General features: G+C 39.1%; 1 protein-coding gene and 1 long non-coding RNA gene across 35 annotated transcripts in view; one reads left to right on the top strand and one right to left on the bottom strand.

Annotated features, from left to right (window-relative positions):
- The window catches only part of LOC311443752 (uncharacterized protein), a 319792-nt gene that overhangs the window by 66108 nt on the left and 229453 nt on the right, over positions 1 to 24231 (bottom strand). Inside the window, exon 1 of one of the 34 annotated variants that reach the window (XM_084534190.1) lies at positions 2056 to 2153. The exons of the other annotated variants lie outside the window; for them this stretch is intronic. Within the exon in view, the coding sequence (XP_084390316.1) occupies positions 2056 to 2063 (8 nt within the window). The 5' untranslated portion in view covers positions 2064 to 2153. Of the gene's footprint in view, positions 1 to 2055; positions 2154 to 24231 lie in introns of those variants that run through there. 34 annotated transcript variants of the gene reach the window in all.
- LOC311443756 lies at positions 13311 to 14749 on the top strand. Its single transcript, XR_014697485.1, has 2 exons — positions 13311 to 13392; positions 14691 to 14749. It is a non-coding gene; the product is annotated as an uncharacterized lncRNA (long non-coding RNA).

Below are 24231 nucleotides of genomic sequence, written 5' to 3'. Positions count from 1 at the left end.
CTGGTTAGAGGCTGAAAGGATAGAGTTCCTCACTTTGGTTTTAAACACATCTGCTACTAGTAATAGTGAGGAGCACATAAAAGGTGGCAGTGTTAGGAGTGAAGCAGAAGGCTGTGTAGAGGAAGTAGAGAGCATGTCATCCTCTTTTGTTACTTCAAGAGAAACCCCATCCCAAATCTTCCAGAGCAGTAAAGCTCCTCAGGGCATAAATTGGGGTACACTTCAGTGTAGGTTCAGACAGCTTACATCTCACTGCTTTGGCTCTGCTGCTGCTCTGTTTAGGACACTGTAGTACAGCCTGAATGTTACTCTGCTTTATCCTGGCTTAAGATCAAAGGTAGCAGGGCACTTTTCCATCCCCACCTATGATACATGTGAGCAGGTGTTCAAAGGAAATGATTAAAATCCTGTAATAGAACACAGCAACTGAAGATCGCCCTCAGAACAAGACTACAGCGTGGTGCCTGCTCCTGGGTCTATAAATACTGCAGCAGCAAAGCAGCTTTAGCTGTTCTAATTTGATGATTGCTTCAAGACTATCTCTTAGACTGATATCAAGAGCTAATTCAGCTGAAAAAACTAATATGGTCAATCCCTCCCTCTTCCTACCCCTGCCTCCCCCCCACCCCAAAAAATAAATAAATAAAATAAAAAGGTTAGTGTTAGCCCACTGGTTTTTGATCTAGCCTACCAGGTACCTTATACAAGCACCAGCACCTCCAGACCCCGAGCATATGAACGCTCCCCCTTTGGCAGACTTTACACTGCAGGCAGTCATAAACCTGCAGTGAAAAATCCTATCCCTTTATTTATTTTCTTTCTCTGATGCACAAAACAGTAAGTAGCTTTTGACTAGTGTGTGATCCAAAGGACAAAAGAAAACAGCAGAAACAAAAGAACAGTTAACAGTCATGAGAAAAGGAGAGACCTGTATGTCTCAGCAACGTGGACTGCTGCAATATACGGCATTATGTTTTTTCTTACTATTTTCAGTAACAGCAATATGAGTTTTGTCTTGCAAAATGGCATTGTATGTTGCAAATATAGTGTGTCCTGAGGCCTTTCAATTTTTTGGGGGTAGAATACAAAGTTGTGCTTACATGGACCTCTATGCTACATTGACAGGAGGGAAATAAAGGGGAAAGAAATAGGATGAAAAGAAAAGCTCTTCGGGGCAAACTAGTAATAAAAGAAACGTGAAGTTTTTAAACTGGCCAGGGCATTGGCATAGCACCCAGGAAACCTACATTCAGTTTCCAATTTCTGGTGTAGTACAATACTGAGCAGTTCTCTTCACCTCTCACTGCTTCCATTTTTTTAATCCAAAAATGACACTACTAAACACCTTTCCTTATATTTGTGCTGTGAAGACTAATTCATTATTAATAACTGAGAGAGGTTCAGAAACACAATGATGCGTGGCATATGAGCCGGCAGAAACTCTTCTATCCCCTCTGCACCATGCTTCATTCAAAAAGAGATAAAGGGGTTGATTTCTAGCAGGAGAGCTGTGACTGCTGTGGATAAAGGTTCCCTACAGACTAAAGAAGGCACTATTTGAAGGTATTTAGTGCTATAGCTTTCCCTTCTCAGGCATCTTTACTCTACATAAAAGCATATTTACAGAATCCATGCTTCAATGCACTGTGCAGTAGTAGGGAAAGGCATTCATTTTCTCCCTTTCCCCCTCCAGTTTTCCCCCTACAGCTGATCTGACTCTATCTCCTGCCCCAGGCCCCTCACAAGACACAGTGTCTTGTAAGCTCCCTTCTCACCTGTCCCCTCAAAAGGCCATAAAAAACAAAACAAAACAAAACGCACTTACAGAGCAGAAGCTTATATCATCCCCTGCCTCTAAAGCCATTTCAGTTTACCTAATAATATTCTGTGTGGATCTTGATTTGAGGCCTGGGTTTGTCCTCAAGAAAAATCATGGAACAATCAAGGAACAACCCCAAAATCTCTTTGAGAAAGCATACAATTCTTTACTGACTGCCTATGCTAAGGAGGTCAGAGATGAAAAAAACAAAACACAACACATAACACATTTCTCACCGAGTCATTGGAAGACACTGATAACACAGTGTAATGGTACGTAAGCACCTATGCAGCAAAGACAACCATCCTCAGTACTCAGTCAGCCCAAACCACAGCTCAGAGAGGGGGTAAAGGGACAGCTTGGAACTTCACTTGGAATTAATACCAACTTTTTTCAATTTCTTCCCTTTTCTGAATAAGGAAGTTGTAAAAGACTTTTTTTTTTTTTTTTTTTTTTTTGGGGGGAGGGGGCGGGAGACAGGAGGTGGAGGGGCCAGCAGGAAGGGGGATATATAGCCACAGTTGTGGCAGGGAATTTCAATATCTGACGGTAGAAATAGTGGCTGGAATTTTTGGCACTAACAATGACTTTTCAGACTTTTTTAGAATTCACCAAAGTAAAGAAACTTCAAGAGTTACCTGAAGAAGTCACAAGAAGTTGCACTGTGAATTACATGGACAAGCTAATGGCCTAAGCAGCACTGAGACAAGTTCGGGACATCTTGTGACACCCCACCAAAGAAGCTGAGTTGAGGCCATGGGTATGCAACCCTTCTGACCTTAGCTTTTGTTGCATAGGAATGAGGACAACATGGTAGACCAAAGGCAGGCAAATACATTCCAGTATTTCATAAATGCAAACACTCCTCCTCATGGGATTTATGCTAGTTGAAATTCAGATTAATTTATTTCTTAATTAGGATTACCCACACTTGCTAATACAGAAGGAAAAGAAATCCAATGCCTGATATAATATGGCCTTATATGCTATCTCATAAAAGTCTTAATGTAAATCTCCATTCAAACAGGAAAACTCAGTGGTGAAATACGACCCAACCTCCAGGCATCTGGGGGACTTTCATCCCATCAGATAAGGTGAGTGTTTGGAAAGTAAATGGCATCAACTGCATGGAAGGTTCAGGTGCAAGAACAAGGTTCATTGTAACCAGCACCTTCCAAATTCCTGGTATAAACTCACTTCTTATCATCAAGTCTCTCAAATCTACAGCCCAATTGACAAGTAGTGTGACCACAGGTCGGTTGGGTAGAATACAACCTTGTATACTTATCACAGAATTATTTCTGTAAATAATATCTCTAAACTCACAAGATTGCCTGGAAAATAACCTCTAGTTTATATATACAGAAATTGGATTAAATCCTCTAAAAATCCACACCACAGTTTACAAAGCTTTCTGGTAGAGAAGTTCAGGATTTTTAATTAGTACTATGCAGACATGAGGCCAGACATGCAATGTTCAATAAACCAGTTAGTTTCTACATCAGTAATGAGTCTTAGAATATTAATGTAGGGCCTTCAGAAGTCAGAAACAGAAGAGTAAATGTGCAGTGATCCTAACATTACCCCCAGGTACACATAAGTAGCAGAGATATTAATGACCTCAACAGTATGAAGCTTTTTTAAACAAAACAAAACAAAACAAAACAAAACAAAAAAAACCCACACACAATCTGGAGAGGTGGAAACATGTATTTCTCATGGGTTAATATAATCAGCTGCAGGTAGATTTCAGAGGATTATTTCCACTCTTTTGAGAAGAGATTTCTTTTGTGGGCATGATAAAAATTGTTAATATGTTGCTGCTGTTTTATTCAAGGTGAAAATTTTACTTTAATCACTTTCAAATAAATGCCAAACTCAACTATTACTCCCTTCTAATAATACTGAAGAAAATAGTTCATACTAAATCTAACATAATGAACACAGCACGTTCACAGAGAACTGAGTGTTCTGAGCTTAACTCCCCTTTAATCCATAATTCCTTTGGAACTATGTATTACATCCATATGAATACCAAAGAGGTTTATGATTAATGTTATTTTAATGAATAATAATAATAATAATAAAAAGATGATGATTTACACAAAGTTATTTTTTTTTCTTTCTTTCTTTTTTTTTTTTTTTACACATATAGATTTGTTGGTTAGAGACTCTAATATATTTAAAATATAGCATTCCAATCTGATTGGGATAGTAATACATTTCAAAAATCTTCTAAGCATTGTGAATGCATAGCTGAATTGAGCTGAGAATAGCTGCAGGCTCTGACAAGCCCCAGGTACTTCCCAGATTTTTCCCTTACCCAGGCTGTGCTGTGGAAGCATGATGTGAGCTGCACATCCTTGGGAGAAGTGACTTTACCAGCATGTGTAGATGGGCATGATTCTCACCTTGCACTGGCCTGAGTCTAGGTTTCTACCAAGTTACTCCTTATGTATGGTGACAGATGATGTGAGATGAGACCTGGCCATACTATGCATCATTCAGTACAGAAGAATGCTGGGTCCCAGCACTTACCCTTTGAGCAAGATCCTTAGCTGCTGTAAATGCCAGCAAGGTCATTGGCAATTAGTTACACCAGCACAACAGTGACTTATAAATGGCCTGATTTCCAAAAAAATAATGGACAGTTAGGGAGCTCTCACATAAGGATGGGAGCCAGAGTTTCTCAGTCCCTCTGTATGGTTACATTACAATCTTCAGGAGGGCTTTTACTACATCAGCCAACTCACATGTACAGACATCGAAAGCTGTCCTGCAAATGCTCTCTGCATATGGAGTGGGATTACAGCAGCTGGTGATATCAAGGGCTGTGGTTCTTACCCTGCTCTCTGGTACAGAGCTGCAATACCAGCTGTTTCTCACCACTTGCTCTCTTGCCTTCTAATCTGAGGCACTAGCTCTGGCCAAATCTATTTGGCTCATCTTTCCAAGAAAGTCAAGAAAGTGAAAAAAGGGCTGTGAAGCACTGATAGTGCAGCATAAGCCTGCATACAGTGTATCCAAATAACCTATTAATGGAAACCCTTTGGCAGCTGTTTAAATGCTGTGAGTAGAGAAACGTCTGCAGTCAGAACTCTGTGGGATCCCTTCCTGAAAATGCCATCACCATGTTGTTATAATTAAAATAACATCCTCACCAATGCCAGCTATCTTTATTAGGTACCAAACACTGAACCTCTTCCCAAATCACTGGGGTGTAAATTACTCTTCAAAAACATTTCTGGAATTGATTTAAACATAAGCTTTCACACTGGAGTGAATTTTCCCAAGCACAACAATTGTGGTCCAACCCCTAGGCACTGTGGTACCCCTTCCAGAGACTTCTGTGTAGTTATTGACATCTTGCTGGATGCTGCAGGTTTTTTTCTGGACTGAAGTGCCAAAAGATTCCAGATTATACTCCATAGTAGATTTATATACATACATATATATATATTTGTCACTTTGACCACAGAAACAACTGCCCCAGTGCCTTATAAGGGGACTCCAAATGAAGGTTTAGTCTGGAAAACGGATTGCTAGCATGAAACCAGGAAAGCCATGGGTTGTACGTGAATACCCACCAAAATTAACTCAAGTGATGAAATTTACTGTAAGGTAACTTACTAAACATTCTCATTTTTAGAATGCAATTGTGAAAGTTTCCTTCTAGAGGAAAGTTGTGGTGCTGTCTGCTTTCCCACACACCTGCCCAGAGTCAAGATCTGGGCACAATCCTGTATGCTGCTAGCAGATACCAACCCAGTCCTAATGTAAACATTATTTGTCAGGGTTCATTACTTGAAAAGGCAAGAGTGATAATCTGTAAAAACTTCTCTCCTATTACTCACAGTTTGTGTTTGATTCCTTAATTGTTACTCACAGCCAGCCCAGGAACCTACTTACCTCTCCCATGAGAGAACTCGGCATTTACTCCAGAAACATCACTCTCTGGACCACATGTGGCAAGGCAGAATCTGGAGGGGAACTGCTGAAATGGATTCCTTAAAACAAAGACTCCAGATGGATTTTGAATCTCCAAAAATGAAATAGAACAACCCACTTTTTAGCTAGAGAATGGCTGCACAAAACAGAATTAGAGTTTGAAAGCAGATCTCCCCTTCTCATCACAGTGAGTACTCAGTGTTTTCTTTTGCTGCAATGAGTTACATACAGGTGACAGCAACCTATGCGAAGGGACTCATGTATCTCTGTATTGGCATGTTGTATTTTTGAGAAGCCATAGGGTACCTGAGGGACCAGCTCTTCAGAAGGGTGCAGGTCTCCCATACAGTTTGTATCATGTCTTAGCGCTGGCAGCTCTCTATCTTCTCAACAGTTTTCCTGTCTGATAAATCTCACATCATGACTTCATGCCCTCTCTGTACTCTGGGGGCATGCCTCAGATCTGTCGGTGTCCACAGAGTTCATCTGACCAATGCACAGCAGATGGTACCACAGACACAAGTCCTCCTCCCTGCTACCTACCCACACTCTTAGAGAATGCAGTAAGCCACAAACAAACAAGTAAAACATGTGCCAGGACTCTCAAAGGAAACATACAGTTTGAAAGCTTCTCTTCCAGTTTCTCAGGCTAAACACCCTGGGTGTTTGTGGAAGATGCTGATCATGCCCTTTCTGAATAATCACATGCTAGAGGTTAAACTTTCTCCATCCCCTTTCCCATGCATACTGCAAGACCTTTGACAAGTAAATGGGTAATGAAATACTCACAGAATTGCTTCATAATATGAAATTTATGTTCTACAATGCAATCTACATTCAGTCAACAAACTAAGATGCAGAACAAAATCTGGTCTGCAGGAAACAGAAACAGCTTTTCCTGATGCCAAAGAGAGCTGCTCAATTTACCCTGGATTTTCTGAGGGTACTGACCATCAGACTGGAGAATATTTAATATTTGAAAGTGCATCTTCTTCTAGCTTTTCTATCACCACTAAAGTTATTTGGTCTTCTCCCAGCTTTTAGAAATTACCTCTGGTTTCTAGAACAACTTGGATACTTCCTTCATATACAAAATGTCATTCCTGTACCTTACAAGATACACAGTGTATCTGCTGGTCAAAGCCATCCTTTGGAAACACAGGCAAACACACCCCAGAATGTCTTTTACTGATAAAAAATATTGGACCATAGTTTCTTGCAAATAAATGTTTAAAACCATTGTTCTAAATGTTTAGAACCATAAAAAAAATACATAAATTACAGAATCACAGAAATGTTGAGGGAGGCAAGTAAGCAAACAGACTACCTGTGTGTTGGATTACCTCATTATTCTACTGTGACCAGCTGGCAACCTGTGACTTTCTAGGAGACCTACAGACAGGTGATGCAAACTTCTGCTATGTGGACTGTACAAGGTGGAAAGAAAGTTTCACAACAGATTTGCTTTTTTCCAAAGGGTTTTGTGTGTTCTTCTCTATAGAGGGAACAGTGAGAAACTGCTCACTATCTCTTTGTGAGATAGTGAGACAGCTCCACTAGTTTTCCAGGCATCTGGCAACTCTCCAGTTTGCCCTTCCAAACTTCTGCTGGGCTGCTGCCTTTATTGTCAACTCCAGAAATATCATTTATAGGAGAGAAACTTCAGAGGATTCTATTTTATCATTTTTTGCACTGGTGTTTCACCTTCAGTGTTTTGCTATCAGCTTTGCCATAATCACGTTTTAGCATCTGCTGTGTCAGCATCATGTTTCAGCATCAGCATTTAACCATCAGCTGTTCCACCATATGGCATTAGAAGCATCAGCAGCACAGCACTTAAAACATACATACGAACAAACAAAAAAGCACTTTCACTTTCCCTCTTCAGCCTACTACCCTTTCTTCATGTCTTAGCCACATTTCTCTGTGACAATAGAGTTCCCCAATTGTCCTTCCCTTCCTTTTTTTTTTTTTTTTTTTTCCCCAGGAAGAAACACATGCTGAAGGAAAGAAAAACAAAAGAAAGTTAAATTATTCAGTTCCTAGGCAAATTTGAAAGAATTTCTCTTGTGATTTTAATTTCCCCTGAGGTTTTAAGGTCCTATGCTAAGGTAGCAAGCTAGGGGTCACTGACTGTTATGTCTTCAATCATACTACCACTTGGCATAGGAGCTTTCCAGCAGCAGTGGCAGGAAGTCTCCTTAAGTGCTGGGCTGAATTTCCGAGTGCAATCTTTAGTACTTCGGAAGATGAATTTAGGACACCCTTCAAACTCAAATTCTTCAGAAGGATCCAATTTATTCTGCAAATGTTTAGTGTGCAGGACAGGTTGGTTGAAGTAAGCAATACTAACCCTGGCTGCAACTGCATGAGGCTTTTGTTTTTGCTACTCAAGGGATTTACAAAAGCCTTCAAACAGAAAAGCAGAGCATACTTTCACCTTCCTGATCATGCAAGTCAGGGAGGTCAACACAGCCTACTGCCTAAATAGCAATAGCTTATATGACAGCTTGGTTTTACCAAAAATCCTTGAGGCATTATAATCTACAGTTATATCCCTTCACGCTCCTGACACGTATTTTCTTCTCCAGATGCAGTCTGTCTAACTGAAGCTCAAAAATGGTCTTCCTAAGCCAACTTTGCACAGCAGAGGACCAACTAATAAGCCTTTCAGTACATTACTACCACAACCTTTGTGACTGGTGAAATATTTTAGACCCACTTTGAAATGTTGGATAGGTCCTGAACTCTGTGAAAAGTCATTCTGTCTTTATGCCCCAAAACAATATAGGAGTCTTGGTATTTGAGTATTCCATTAGACACATCAGATACCATCAATTTCTTCTGGTCATATTAAATTCCCCAGAAAATAGTAGGAAATGCGGCCTTTTTTTGGGGGGTGGGGTGGTGAGCTGTAATCTGCAAAACCAAAGCGTGATTTAAATCCTGACCAAATGAATTTGATTTCTGCTTAGCTTACAAGCAATTAAGTCTCAAATTTGTTTTGAGTAGAGTGCCATTTTTCCACCTCACTGTAAAATTTGACAAATGCAAATTTTGTAGGCTTCACTTTGAGTGTGAAATTTTCCAACATGGTGCCTGTTTATCTATAGAAAGCTGTAACTAGTGAGATATCCTTGAGAAAAATGCAGCAGAAAGGGAATTAGATGAGACATAGGACTTTTCGCCGTGGTGGTCAGAGTCTAATCACTCCTTCCCCTGTTTTGAAGAACAGGCAGTATGAAGCAGTAGTTTTCCATTTTATAGTGTACGAAGGGAAGAGTTGATCTTTGGAAAACAGTTAGGAACAAAGAAGCTGAACTAAGATTACTGGAGCACCAGAGAGCTGACAAAACCCACATAGGAAAGGACAATATTAGCTGGCCTCTAATGCTGTAAATCAGGGTTACCAATGCCATAGACACTGGTGCAAACAATTTAAAGGAGGAGGATTAATGTAGCAGCTGACAGAATTTACTTTTTATATTTTTAGGTCATCACTGATGAAACATTCTTGTTGACTTTGATTCAAAGTTTTAGATCAGAAAGTCTGAATATGCAACTGTAAAAGATAATTAGCATTATTTTAGTTGTCAGGATGCTAGTCTCTAAAGCTGCAATTTATGTATGAAGCTGTTAGAAGCTGATCAAGATGTTAGATGAAAAGCCCCACATACTGGGAGGACTAGTTCAGATGTGAGGATGTCCTGAACACCAGCAGGGAGTCTCTACCTGTGAAGATACAGTTCAGTGGAAATTCAGAGGCACCTGTGCAAGCCTTACAGAGGTGTAAGCTATCATTACATTCCTTCTAAGTTGACTGGTGGAAGTGAGGGATGGCCACAGCTTCTTTCCCCAGAAAGTCAGATTCTGTAGTGACTGCCAGTATCTTTAAGCTATGCCTCATAATGAAGAAATTTTCCCATGTAACTATGCTCCTGGAAGACCTGACTTAATGTCAATTTGTGGATTATAGGTGTTTTCCATTTAAGTGTATTTCCAGTGTATTTCATAACCTTCTGGAATGTATGTGGCATGCCAGTAACCGAGGATGTCCCTTAGCAGCGTGTTATCAACAGTTATTTTATTCTGTGAATAGATCCTTAACGAGCCCAAGATTCTCCACACACTGCAACACTTTTTGCTGTAACATACCACATTTTTCTTCCAGAAAATGAATCTACTATGCTTCCCAGCCAATATAAGCTTTTGTAACCAGCGGAGCCTGCATCTGCACTACTAATCACTCCAACCTTGTAAATTGTAAACAGGTCTCACAAAGCCGGAAGTAACACTTCCAGCTGTAATGCTATTAACCTAATCCTTGGTAGTTATTACAGAAACTCATGACACACAGCTTAGCAGATACCAGAAAATACAGTTCTTCTTCAGTAAAGTTGGAGCTGATCTTTGTATATCATGAGCATTATTAAAACCAGCTGAATTAAAATGTAGAAAGTTGATGCTTCTACAGCTTTGGTGCAAAGATGCAAAAAAAGCTTGTATCAACTTAACCTGGCACATAAAGATAATGATACAGGGGAGCATGCTGCATACCTGTATAGTGCATTCAGGCTTTAACTTTGCATTCAAACCCATACTACAATTTCCTTATGCGCAACACAAATTCATCAAATTTTCTGTATGTGTTTTACCATCTTTTCCGCAAAGAGAAACACAGGGCAAAATCATGGCCAAACTCAGTCAGAAGATATAAACACTTTAAATCTTCTTATGTTAAGTATGTTAGAGTAGACTCTCATTTGTAAAGAAACTTCCAGACTGCTTTTACAATGCAAAGGGAGCAAAAACTGAGTGGAAAAAGGACTTACCTTATCATCTTTAGCAACTAAAATCATCTATGATTGCCCCAAAATTATGTCATTCTAAAAATAAGTGCCTTGAAATTATTTTTCACACGTTTCTGAAGGGTGCAAAGGCATCAGCCATTTAGTTTTAAAATTACTGTAGCAAGCTTCAGGAAAGATGTGTTTTCCATGGCCTATCATGGAAACATTGTTTTTGTTGATCTCTAATGCGTTCCTTCCACTAAATTAAATTACTTTAGACTGAAAGTTTTCGGTTTGCCTTTTTTCTAGGGAACTGTAACTCCCACAGATCTAATTCTTGGCATCGCAACTGCAGAAGACTGGAAGTGATATGAAAACCAAGGATTATCTCAGAGATAAATAATGATACACTCTGTTTCTACGTCATTCAGTCACGCAGACTCCACTCTTCCTGGGGACAGCTAGTTGGAAAATGTTTTTGAAGCTACATTAGCAAAAGCTTGTGCAGTACTTTGAGACACATGGGAAGCTACTGTTTTAGATGTGAAGTATAAGAGGTTTAATACATTTACTGTGGGTTACACCATCAAAGGTTTCCCTTAGAGAACTGATTCCACTTTCTGTGACTGCTAAGTTGGGTAAGACTGACAGATATTTGGATAAAGCTCTCAAGTGAGGAGCACAGTACAGGTCTCACTGACTGAGGTAAGTTACTTTAGAAGAAATCTATGAAGGAACCTACACTTTCTAAGAGCTCTAGGGAGTGAGGGAGGAGTTGTAGGAAGGCAAGGAGAGTGAGCAATAGGAGCAGTGACACAGAAGCAGTGTGAACATCAGTGTGATTCATAGAAACATAGAATATCCCAAGATGGAAGGGACCCACGAGGATCACTGAGTCAGCTCCTGGTTCCACACAGCACTACAGACCCTATGTCTGAGAGCTCTGTCCAAACACTGCTTGAACTCCAGCAGGCTCAGTGTTGTGACCACTGCCCTGGGGGGGCCTGCTTCACGACACAATAAAGCTTCAGAAGCAAATACTGCTCAAAGGTGAACCCAACATCCAGAGGTACAAATTCATCTCACAACAGTCTTCTAGTATTTCATTAGCACCTGAGCTGACAGTACCGTAAATGGAGTGAACAAATTTAAGAGTGAAAAAGCGGAATGTTATGAGGATTTTTTTTGAATGTCCCACTTTTTGATTGCAGTGCTTTCTGTAAATCTGAACAAGACACTGTTTTTCTCTTCTGAGACTCAGCCATTCAGTTCTGGAAAGTGGCCCACAGAAGAGGTTTCCCTCCAGAAAAGGAAGGAACATTCTTATAATTTTAAATTAAAGTGTGCAATTACTGTTCTTTATTGTTGCCAGTTAAAAGAGATTTGCTACAGTTGCTTTCATACATGCATAGGAACTGAAAGAAACCAGCAGATTCTATAAGGTTTCCTCCTGAGAGGTGTGAATTTCACAACAGCAGTAAAAATGTTTGCTACAGAGCACAAGCTATGATTTAAACACAGACAAATGCTTATTTCCCTTCTGATAGCATTTCCTTTAGTTCTTTCTGACATATAAATGCATTGCTTTGGAAAAAGACCTGGAATATTATTTTAAGATAAGATAGTACAAGTTCATAGTAATTAAGTCAAACCCTTTTTCTATGAAAAGATGTGAGTGAGCAGGTTTCCATGGTAATTCCTTTCTTACCTTTTAAGACAAAGGACAGCTTACAGCTACAGAATTAAGTCTTTTTCATCCCTTTCTTCTCATGCTTATACAGAAGATGTTTCTGGTTTAAACCATCAGAGGCTCATCTTTTCTGATAAATCCAGCCTCAATATCAATTTCTAATGCAAATTTGCATTAAATGTTTAATGATTAAAAAAGTGAAGGCAAACAAAGAGTTAATGAAAATATAAAGTCCTGATTTTTCATGGCCAAATTATTGTCAGGTTACCATTGAAGGGAGCCTGGGGGTGGTACAAGTCTAACTGAAACAATTTTACCTAATTATTGAGTTATTCCAAGGTATAACTTCAATGAGTTAATTGGCACTGCAACAAGGATGAATTTGTCCCAGTGTAAATTCATCTCTTCTCCATTGTTAAGGCTGCTCAAAAGAATGTTTTTGTAACCTATTTCTGAATCCCACCATTGTGTTTCATTATGATTTTCTTTTGATTCTGTTACCATGTGAACAGTGAAATACACATAACCACAGCTCATGATCTCGGAATGTCAACCAAGGGATATTTTGTGCTTCAGAACTGATTGGAGTGACTCAGAGTGCTTTCTGAAAGTTCTTTGAAAAAGTCACACATGTGTTTAGATCTGAAAATTAATTGGGGATTAAGGAACCAAGAAGCAGGGAAAGGAAAATTTTGATCACCTCAAACTCTACATAAGAACTTTGCATTGAGAAAACCTTTATTGTAAACAAGTCTTAATTGTGGATTAGATTCTGAGCTGAGGTAAACTGGATTAGTTCCATTGACTAAATGACTCAAATTCAGTGGAGTTACAACAAGCAGCAGTGGTGCCAATTTGTATGAGCAGAAAAAAAGGCTCTATAGTTAAGACACTAGTTTGCAAGTTCTCAGTATGTGAATTACCATCTGTATTTACATTATATTGAAACAGAGAGCACCCATAAATCTACCTTGCTAAATAGCACATTGTTGATTTACCTCTCATACATATACTGATTACTTATTTATTAATTTTGCTGAAAATTTCTTAAAGACACAGGCCATGATTTCTAACTACTGCTGAGGAGTTCACAGAGGAACTCATCACGTGGACTCCAAATGCTTGAGATTCCATGTTTACATAAGGTAAACAACTGCCCCAATGAAACAATACATGAGGAAATAGGATCCTGGACTCCCCCAAGAACCAGAAGCAAAATTACTGGGCACCTTCAGCTTCTGGCATCTTTATTAGAGACAGTGCAAAAAATAATACGAACTAGCAAGAATCTCAGATGATCCCACATAGAATTTTGAGGGATTCTAATTATAAAAGCATTCTTTTGATATTCAAACTGAGTCAGTTTGAAAGTGGTATCACCTAAGAGAGAACAACTATGGATACAAGGAATAACACTCACTTGATGGTATTGATCAACCAGTATAATTGTTGATCACATAAAGCTCCAGTGGATCACTTCACTGGACTGACTCAATAGATCCCACACGATAAAGCAAAGATCCAGGCTAGGAAAACCACAGGGGACAAATATAGCACAATGTAGATTTAGCATCATGTGTCCAGAAGCCCATTCTTGCATTGCTGCATTGAAACAGCAGCAGCTGAAGATGTCTGCTTTGCACCACATTCTTTAGCACTTGTAGTCTTGGGATGAGGTTACATGGATCTGGGCTTGTGCATCCCCACGCTGGGGGAGCTCTGTCCAGCCACCTCATGTTCCATGCTGGGGAAGGAACACAGCACTCATCAGTGTCTGGAATGGTCTCTGCTTTGTTCTGAAGTCTACAGCATGCAAGAATTGCAACAGCCTACAATGACTCACGTGGCGTTTAGCAACAGAAGGAAAACAACTGTGTGCTTTTTGCCTCTGTTGTCTTTTTCAAGTTTACCTATAGCTTCATTATTCTCAGGGAAATTCAGCATGTGTTCACTTTGAACTGGGGAAAACAGCTGGGTCTCATGACTTGTTTTTTGCAGCCAAAAGGTCATACTATGGTTGCAATCAAATTAATTTTTCAGAAAGTACTTAGATGCTTTTCAGGGTCTGCTCAGCTTCTCTGATCCTTTCCTGACTATTCTTTGTGCATCTCTCGTTTTTTTTTTTTTTTTTTTTTTTTCTCTAATAGGAAGTGTAAGTAGGATTTTTTTCTTTTTTTCTTTTTATTTTTTTATTTTTTTGGTTTTGTTTTTCATGTAGTTACCTGAGAGTTACAAGACATATACATTGGCAAAGAAGGTGTTTTTCTATGTGACAGCCATGGGTATGGCAATACAGAAAAAATCTGAGCAGTAGTTTCACAATGCTAAAAGCTCAGTTGAGACCAAAAGCAAAAAAGGCAAGATGAAATATTTGTGTCTCTTGTGCCCCTTGGATTATGACCTCTTTTGTTTAACATAGCTGTTCTTAATTTGTGTTTTGTAGTTTTCCACCAACTACATGTAGTTCTCAAGCCATTTTATGACAAACCATCTCCAAAAGAATTGATGGGAGAGACTGGAGGAGAAACATTACTCTCTGCAGTAATTCATTTCTCTTTAAGAATGCGGAAGGGATCCTCCCATCTTCACTGGAGAAAAAGCAAGTATTTCAAAACACTGTAAGAGCTGAAAAACTACTGGGGTTGCATAATTCTTGCAGAGCAAAGACAGAAAAATTGCTTGATTTTGAGAGAAACTGTGAGAGATTTCTGGCAATGTTTCTGGATAAGGAAAGAGAAATAGATCTGAGATGCAATCAAGACAGTTTTCTCAGTGCCAGCAGAGGCACTAGGGTTCAGTGACCCCAGTGACCCCATAAAATGAGACAGGTAATACTGCCAGCTCTTTGAAAGGTTATCTGGGTTTACTCCCAGACATGCCACAGAACCACCAAGTAACTCTAGACAAGCCAGTGAAATTCAACTAGCTTCCGTTTATCTGTATAAAAATCAGAGAGCAAACTACGTAATTTACCCCATCCACTTCCTATTCAGATTATAAATGCTCCTATGAAACATTTCCCTTCCCTTAGGTGGAGTGCCAAACACCAGGTCAGCAGCACTCTTTACTCAGCTGGAGCCTCTTGTTTCTAAAATAATACAAATATCAGTAACTGCTCCCCTCCTCTTTCCTGTGCCAAAAATCCTTCCCCCTTCATTTTTCTTCCTTCCCCAAATTAATACTTACGTAACCACACCTCCACACGGACCCCTGCCATGGCCAGGTGCGGGCCCTATCTTTTCTTTTCTCATAGTTTCAAACAAAAAGAAAGAGGTGGGAGGCCAGCTTCACTACTCCAGCTCCACTTCCACATTGCAATGCCATTTATTTACAAGGAAGAAACAAGGAAGAACAACTATAGATGGCTGTTATTTTTATTTAAGAACAAACCCAATGACATTTATATAACTTTTCTTGTATTATCACAGTATTAGCAGCTTTAGCAAACATCTTAAACCAGAAGAGCTGCCAATTCTCAAGTGGCTACAGTTGATTTATAAGCTGCAATTATGTTTGTCAGCTGATAAACAGAGACCTGATCAGTTTTCACCAACTCAGTGGAGTGAAAGTGAATACTTTATTACCTTCACTCACTATTTCTTTTCAGATACAAAGTGCTTTCAGTAGATAGCAACTTTCTCCATGGAGTAGCAGATGATTCTTGGTCAACAGGGTAGAAACTGAATGCCTTTGTCATGCGGCAATGCTAAGAAATAACAAAGTAATTCTCATCTTTCTAATACTTAACGTGGAGCTTTAAGAGCTGTTCTTAACACCGCATTTCCAAACACTTCTCTTACTTTATTCTGTACTGTTAAACCTTCTTTCCAGGACTTTCCTTAGTCATTTACTGCCCGATTTTCTAGTATAAACACAAAGGCTGTGTGAACAATATCTCTGTTTCTTCTTCATGTTTCTGCCTGTGTATCTGGCAGACTGGGTGCATCACAAGTACCACCACAGAAGAATCCTGGGTATGCTCCAGAAATCAAATAACTTTCCATTTTCAGATAATAACTCACTGGAAAAAAATTACTAAAACTATTCTTTCTGTAGTTTGTAGTAAGATTGAATGGTATTTTTCAGTGAATGTCATTTCAATCACATTCCTTTACTGCAAAGACTTGATCCATGGCACATGTCAGGGTAAAATACCTCTGCAAAGCCCAATGTCCAAAAACCATACTGGAATTGAAGTGAAATTAGAAAGAGAAAGAGGTCTACCTAAAGCAGAAGTTTCAGGATAACAAAGAATAAAGATTCAACAGGGAAATATTCATAAGTGTGATGTCAGCTCTGCAATCTAGAGCAAGTGCTGCTTTTTTGACTTAATAATAGTGAATGTCAAATTCTTCAGGAAAGGAATTTGCAGTCTTGGTAACAAGTCTGCTGTGGAACTAAATCGCAGTGCATTCACCACACTAGATTATCTGTCACTCATAAAACCAGTACTTTCTGAGTCGCCTCTCAGCATGGCTCAGCATATAAACACAGATAAAAATATTTACAAAACCACTTATATTCACCGATATGATGCCACTTTCTTAACTGATTTGTAACTTCAGTCTTCAAAGGGAAGATCTGCAATGAGCAATCTTACATTTGTATGACAATGGATAAATACCATTTTCACTGACCAGATACAAAAGAATGAAGAAAGTAATAAACTTTCTTCTAAAGAGTAGCTAAAAAAAAAAATCTGAAAAAAAAAAAAAAAAAAAAAAACCAACAACCAAACAACACCACCACTATGCAGAAGGATCAAACTCCTAAGCTGGAGAAAGTCAGATAGCCTGGTTCTCATCCCATACAGGCATAAATCAGGACTTAACATGCCAAAAGTCAGACTAGGATGTTAATCACACTGATGGAATTGCAGATGTCATCAATGGATCAGTGGGATGGAGACAATGAAAGTAGTGTTAATGAGATTAGTGCCCATCGAAATGGTACTGCCTCCATGCAAAATGATAATCAGGCTTTGATTAGACAACTCCCATATTATCACTTCAAAGCAGATGCAGCAAAATATGTTGATGGAGGAAACAATGCATAGGGAGCATGCTCTGTGTGATGAATGAGGAAAGAATCTCCCTTTCTTGATTTTGAATGAAATAAAGCAGCATACCCTTCCAGTTCACTTCCCTCCATGGTTAGCTGGTGCTCTGCTTTAACCACATGCAATGGTAGCTTGTCCAACCACACAGCAAAATGCTGGGAGGAAAGTAAGTGGCAGGAGATTTATCTTGTATCCTTGTGCCAGCATAATCAAGCTTTGCATTGCATTTCAAGAAACAGGTTTAGTCAAATAACTTTCAGAAGTGCTCAGGTCAAATTATGTGCTGGTTTAAACTCAGCATGGTCCCACTGATTTCAGAGAGATTGCAGAGAATTTGTCTTTCTGAGCATGTTTTGCCAAATTAAGCTGTGGAGAATTATTTCCATAGCTTGAATGAAGATATACAAGTTACTACCTAGTGGAGACCGAATTCTCTGTCTGATAGACAGGAAAATCCTTTCAGTGAATTATATCAATGTCTAGTTTTTTTTTGTATGCTGCCGGTGCAGGTTACTTGTAACACGATGACCAGAACTGTGAAATTTCATGATATTTGCCAGGCAAATTGGAACTACAAATGATGCTGTAGCTGCAGTCCTTGCTTGGTTAGTAGACCTGAAAAGCCACACTGATCCTCCTTGAGTGCAGTAAGATGTAACCTTTACTTTTTCACTACATCTTTCTTTCTTTAGATCACTTTTGTCACTCAGAGCATTGGCAATCTTTCTGGCTAGGTGAGCACAGAAATGTTCAGGTTATAACATATAGAGCATTTGAAAGGTATGACAAGGAGAGGAAGCATTGTAAGTACCTCAGAGATTATAGGGAAGGGAGATGCGGTATTATAAGGAGTATTTGAGAGGTAGGATGAGGAACAGATATGCAGTGTAAGGGGATCACTGACAATACATTAAAGACTACTCATCATCAAGGGACGGAAAGCATTTGAGAGAGACAGTAAGGAAGAGAATTACTATCTGAATGATGGGGAAAGGAAAGGAGCTATCTGATATGCCTGAACTTTATCTCATAACTGTAGTATTTATTACCAGTTACAAGCTATTCAGGAATGAGTACATTTCATTGGGTAATCTGGGACTGACTAAAACACTGAAGAGGCTGTTGGCAGTTTTGGAGTTACTAAGCCCTGATGCATGACTGAAAATATGGTGGGAGAAGCCTGATGTTGCAAGGTGCTGAGCACCTTCACTGAAGACAGCAGGGGACAGCCTTTAGAAAGGTGCTGAGCAGCCACAATTCCACTGAAATCAATCAGACCTGCAGGGAGTCACCACCTCTGAAAAATCAAGTTGTGGGAGTTGAAGGCACCCAGCAGGTTCGGGTCTGAAGTGTCACATTAGGGATGTGACAGCAATGTCTAATAAAACTCTCCACACACACGAGTGCGCACACATACATATTTTACCATACTCCTCCATCTTCCATTGTTAAAATGATAGAAGTGTAACATTTAGTGAACGCAATCAGAGAAGTGGTAATTATCACAGTGGGTCTGAAAACCTTGGCAGCCCAGTAGTGGGAGGAAATACAGTATATCTTGAAAGACAGAACAGATATGAAGAAAACTTATTTCTTAACTACAGAAACCTGCTACTTTTGATTATTTTATTCCTCTTTTAATAACCAGCAGCTGTGAATTGTAGTACAATTGTGCACATGCCTTGAGAAATCCTCTGCTTCCATCCACCAAATAGTGTGCTAAGACACATCAAGGCAAGATCTTCTAGCAATCATTTCTTCTCTTGGTTAAACACCTTCTACCTCTCCCAAAGTAATAGCCTATTCCAGTCTTCAATGCAAAGTAGCAGGTACAACAACAGGGCTGTAAAAATATAGTGTGTCTATGTGTGGGTCAAAGCACTGTTACCAACACTCATTTTCTTAGGGCACACAAAAGGAGATAAACAAGGTGGCCCAGACCCTGCAACAGTGTAAGTAATGGTGGGCTTAACTTCTTGGAAATTGCTTATGCAATGAACAGCAGAATAAAACAATTGTCTATTCATACTAATTTTTATATTTGCTGTTTACTAAATGATGGCATGTGCCCTTTGCCACAAATAGCATCCACTTTTTCCTCATATCTTCACACAGACAACATGATTGCATAGCATAAATTATGCCAGCATAACTTTTGATAGACAGTCTCCTGTGGCACCTTCTCATAGCAGGGTAATCTGTGCCAGTTCCTGCAGGTTTAGTGCACTTGTCAAAGGTACTAGTCATAGTTCTCCTTTGCTGCAGTATTTTCAATTCACTATCAAGTTCACCCTGCATAATACCCAAAGCATTCTATACTCTCCAGAAACTTCAGCCCATGTAATGCAAATCCCTTTGCCCAAGACATTCTCACTGCTTTCTTAAGGGCTACATTCTGCCTCTTTGAGTAGATACTTGAGAAAACCCTGTTTTAGATCTCAGTCATAAGCTGATCTTTTCTCTCTGGGACTCCATCCCAAAAGATCATAAGGAGGGCTCTTCAATCTTGGATTAGTGCAAGTTGTCTTTTTCACCTTTCTTTTGTAATTTTAAAAAGCTGCTCTTACACAACTCTTTCCAAGTGCAGCACTTCTCAAACCTGAATGTAAAATTAACTGAAAATATTAACACTGCAAAATGCCTGTGTTCTTACCGATCAGCCCTCAGATATATTCTGATACATCTTACCTTCTGTATGATGTAAAATCTAGTTCTGCTCGGCTCACAGAAATACCTCTTCAAGATAACACTTTCCATAATATTCTACAAAGCCAGAAAAGTCAGTCAAAGTCTGTTCTCAGCCTAATGTCTCTCCACACTGCTTGGCTTACTCATAAAGATATCTGAAGAGATGCCAAGGTTACTGTGAATTTTCAGAACTATTAAGAAATCATAGTAAAGTAATGATTTAATATCTGCCCACTGAAAGATAACTGACGAAGCACCAGCTAGCTCAAAGGGTGATCTCCTGCTACAGGAAACTACAGTTAGTCTGAATGATTTCAGAAGGATGAACAGAGCAAAACCAGAAAGTCTAGAGCTAGCAAGCCAGCTGCTATTGCCTAAGGGAAATTGCCAGTCAGTAAATGCACGGCTATTCGTGTGAGTAAATTAGATGTCAAGTCACTTCTGTCTTCATGCTGTTGTACTTTGTAGAAATGAACAATCAGCAGACTGATCTCACCCCAGAAGCAATGCTTTTTGGTGGCATTTGATCTAGAAGAAGACATTGCTGTAGAAGAGGCTGCCCAAAGATAAGACAGTGTAATCATGATACCAGCCCAGCTAACTGCAATAAATCTCTTTTTTTTTTTTTTTTTTTTTTTTTTTTCTCTCTCTACCTTTTAACATCTCTGGCATTCCTCTAGATAAGGCACAGATTCCCTCTTTGAGTACATTTGGACTGAGAGAACAGCATGTTAGGAACTCTTTTGCCTTTTGCAGATCTTTTTCTCAGTCTGATGCCTGTTTGTTTATCATTAGCATGAATTATGATGGGTGTCTGTACAATTTGAACAACCTTTTCTCTAACAGCATCATCTCAGTCTTTTTTCTCTCTAAGCTGCAGTTCGCTACAAGGGCTGTGACAGCTTTTATGTTTAACAGAATCTTTAGTCTGGCAATCATGATTAACTCGTCTCTACAGAGAAGTGTTATTTTAATAAGACCGAGTGAAGAGTTCTAAGAAAATCTTCTTCTTCTTCCTTTTTTTTTTTTTTTCTTTTAAGACTTTTATACATCTAAGAATTAAGACTCTGTAACTAAAGTTTAGATACAGCATAGCCAATTCATCTGTTGGCCCCTTGAAATGTTTTGGAAGGTTTCCAGCAGACCCAATTATTTCAAATATGCTTCAGAAGTTACATTAAGGCCAGCATAACAAAATCTGTGAATGTATTCAGTCCTTGCCCTCTTCTGACCTCTGATTTCTTTCCAAATAAAATGTTTAACATTACTTTTTATTTTTTTTTATTATTTTTTTTTTCTCCTTCTTTTCTTCTAATAGCAGCTTCTGGGGCTCCAACACTGACACTATTTGATATGTAAACTATACAAACCAAATAGCTTATATAGGGTCACAGTTATGTTTTACAGTAGTAACAAATCAGGAAACAATGTTCTATGATGCCTAGACAAAATAACATATTGCCCTTTCAAGGCTCTTACAACACTTCACCAACATTGGTATGTCTTGTGCTAGCCAAGGAAGTACTTCAGCATCATTCGGCAGGTAGTAAAGTCATTGTTCTTAAGCCAAACATCCTCCTCAAAGTTTGAGAAAGATCAGGACCAGGAAAAGATAAGGAACTGGGGCAATCAGAACTCTATAAACCACATTATCTCCCCTAATATCATTTAAAACAGTGTAAGTCTCTCCTCATAATACAGGACGATTTGGAAATTAAAAAATAATGATGTCAAAAGAAGGCAAATACAAGTCTTCCTCCCACTTGTTCCTTTTCTCTCCCACAACCCATAGCCCAGTGACATTTCATGTTTAGACTGAATTGTAGGAGTTAGCCAGTCTCTGTATAATATCAACTTGGGGACCCATGAGTTCTGAAAGAACAGCTAGGCCAGACAGAGGATAAGGTTAGAGTTGGAAAGGTTTGAGAAAGAATAAAACCACAGCAGGGTTTCTACTTTTCAGGTCTTTATCACGTATCATGATGCTATACAGAAAGATTTTTTATAAAAAGAGGAATATATATATATATATATATATTTTATAAAAAGAAGAATAAATGAAGGAGAAATCTCAAACATCTAATGACCCTGTAACTCAATAGCCTGAAAAAGTTTTTGTTTCATTTACTTTATTGGAAACCCTACAGAAATTGATCTGAAAGCAATGCAAGGGCCAGAGGGATTCCTATTCTTTTGTCACAACTTTAGGTTGTTCCCATACATACAGCATTCAGCTCTAACCAGAATTCTTGAGGCATCACAGAAAAATCAATAATAAGCAGAGGTCTCAGATGTTTCCAGAAAGTGTGAGCAACGAAAAAGTAGGTGAAGGTATAACCAATACAAATCTACTGGAAGACTGGTCAGTCAGCTTCCTAAAGAAGTTCACCTTTTATTTGGAGTAGGGAGATTTCTGGTCCTTGCCTTTCTTGTAGAATTGCATTCCTTCATGAACAGGGTAAGATAATTACATTGGAACTGGATCAGTGGAGAAGTGTGGAAAATGTGGCAGCATTCAAGTTTCTATTTGAGAAGAGGCATTTACCAGTCTTGGGAGAGAGAGAATAAGAAAGTGTATAATTCAACATTTCCTTTTGATCTGTAAACTACTTTTTTCTTCTAAGTTAATTTGCTTAAAAAATGCACAAAGAGGGAGGGCAAAGCAAAAAGTAAATGTGCTAAAATGTTTGACAGAAATTCAAATGTTTGTGAAGAAATGAGTTGTTATTCCATGCACAGAACGCATTAGTATTTTCTTTGCTTAGTTGGGTGCATAAATCTAATGCCAGAAGAGGCCTTAACAAAGTATTAGATTTGAGACAAACTCACAGAACTGAGGCTCTTTGTCTGTTAAAGAAATGTGATCCACTCTAACTACAACACAGTGAATGCACAGGGCAAACCACTAACACGGATACTGTGCATTGGGGCAAACCTAGGTTTTCAAAGATATTGCTTAATCCAGTAAATTACTGGAGGGTACATTGATGGAACCACACTAATGTATGCACTGTAGTGTAAATTCCTATACAGCAGACATGGCCTGGGGAAAAACAGAGAGATGGTTAATACCCTAAACAGAGACATTAAACAAATGTCTTGAATGAGGTTCTGTTTTTAAGAAGTAACACCACCCATACTGGGCTGTGCAAACTCTTCTTAATATCACTTTGGGTGAGTATCATGAACGGAAACACCACCAGCAATATGAGCAGCTGTATTAACTGCATAAGGATCAACAACACTGCTGCCCTGAGTCACACTCTTTCTGGGAGTGCAAAGACCATCAGCATCAAAAGGCAGGTTTCCCGGGGAGCAGGAAGACCAGATAGGAAGGTCTGTCACTAGCTGGAATATTTGGGAGCTAGCAGCTGTGAGGGAAGGAGTTGAAGGACACTTGAAATGCATTACCCATGTTATGAAAATCCTTGCTAGTGAAAAATGCCCTTTTTTCCTAGCCCATGCAGACAGGAGATGCCAAAAGCCCAGTTTTAGCAGCACAGTATCACCCTGCCTATCTACCATCCATTTCATACTATTTGTTGAGTAGCCAACAGTCCACATGACTGTATAAGACAGAATCAGGACCTTCTCATTCCTGTGCAGCCAGGCTAGTGATGCTGAAAGCATGCTGAGTTCCCTTTGTGCTAGACACCCTATATAAACACATGATCACAAGCACTCCTGAATTAATCACATTACTGCTCACATTATCATTGAAGAGTTAACAATCAGATCTGCAGTACACCTGCAAACAAGCATATTAACTGTGATATCATCATAGTATACTGTACCCAACATAGAAGAAGGAGAAATGAAGCATTTTAGGTGATAGCATTTCAGGACCGTCACTCTAAATTGTAAACCCCTTCTTTATGCTTGCTGCTCCTACCTAAATTGACTTTAGCAATTCATCCCACCTGGAGCTATCCCTCCCACTGAGCACCTGGGTTAAGAACCATGAAAAAACAAGCTCCCAGACTGCACTCTGCACCAGAGCTGCTTATTCTCTTCTGTGACTATTGAAGGAACTGGTGGATAACAATCTAACATAAATGCTGTATACTAAGTGGGACGAAGTCTGACTGTAAAAGCTTAGTCCCTAAAACACAAAAGAACTGAACTCAGATTATATTTCCTGGTGCCATATAAATTAATGGAAATACATCAGAGCAATCTCCAATTTCTAGCATCTCTGAATTGTTTGAAATTTTTTTAAAGGAAAATCAAGGTCCTC

The sequence above is a fragment of the Aythya ferina genome (genome assembly GCF_964211825.1).
Source record: "Aythya ferina genome assembly, chromosome: 13".
Lineage (NCBI taxonomy): Eukaryota > Metazoa > Chordata > Aves > Anseriformes > Anatidae > Aythya > Aythya ferina.
The sequence above is the reverse complement of the archived record's forward strand: the minus strand, read 5'-3'. Positions and strand labels throughout refer to the sequence as shown.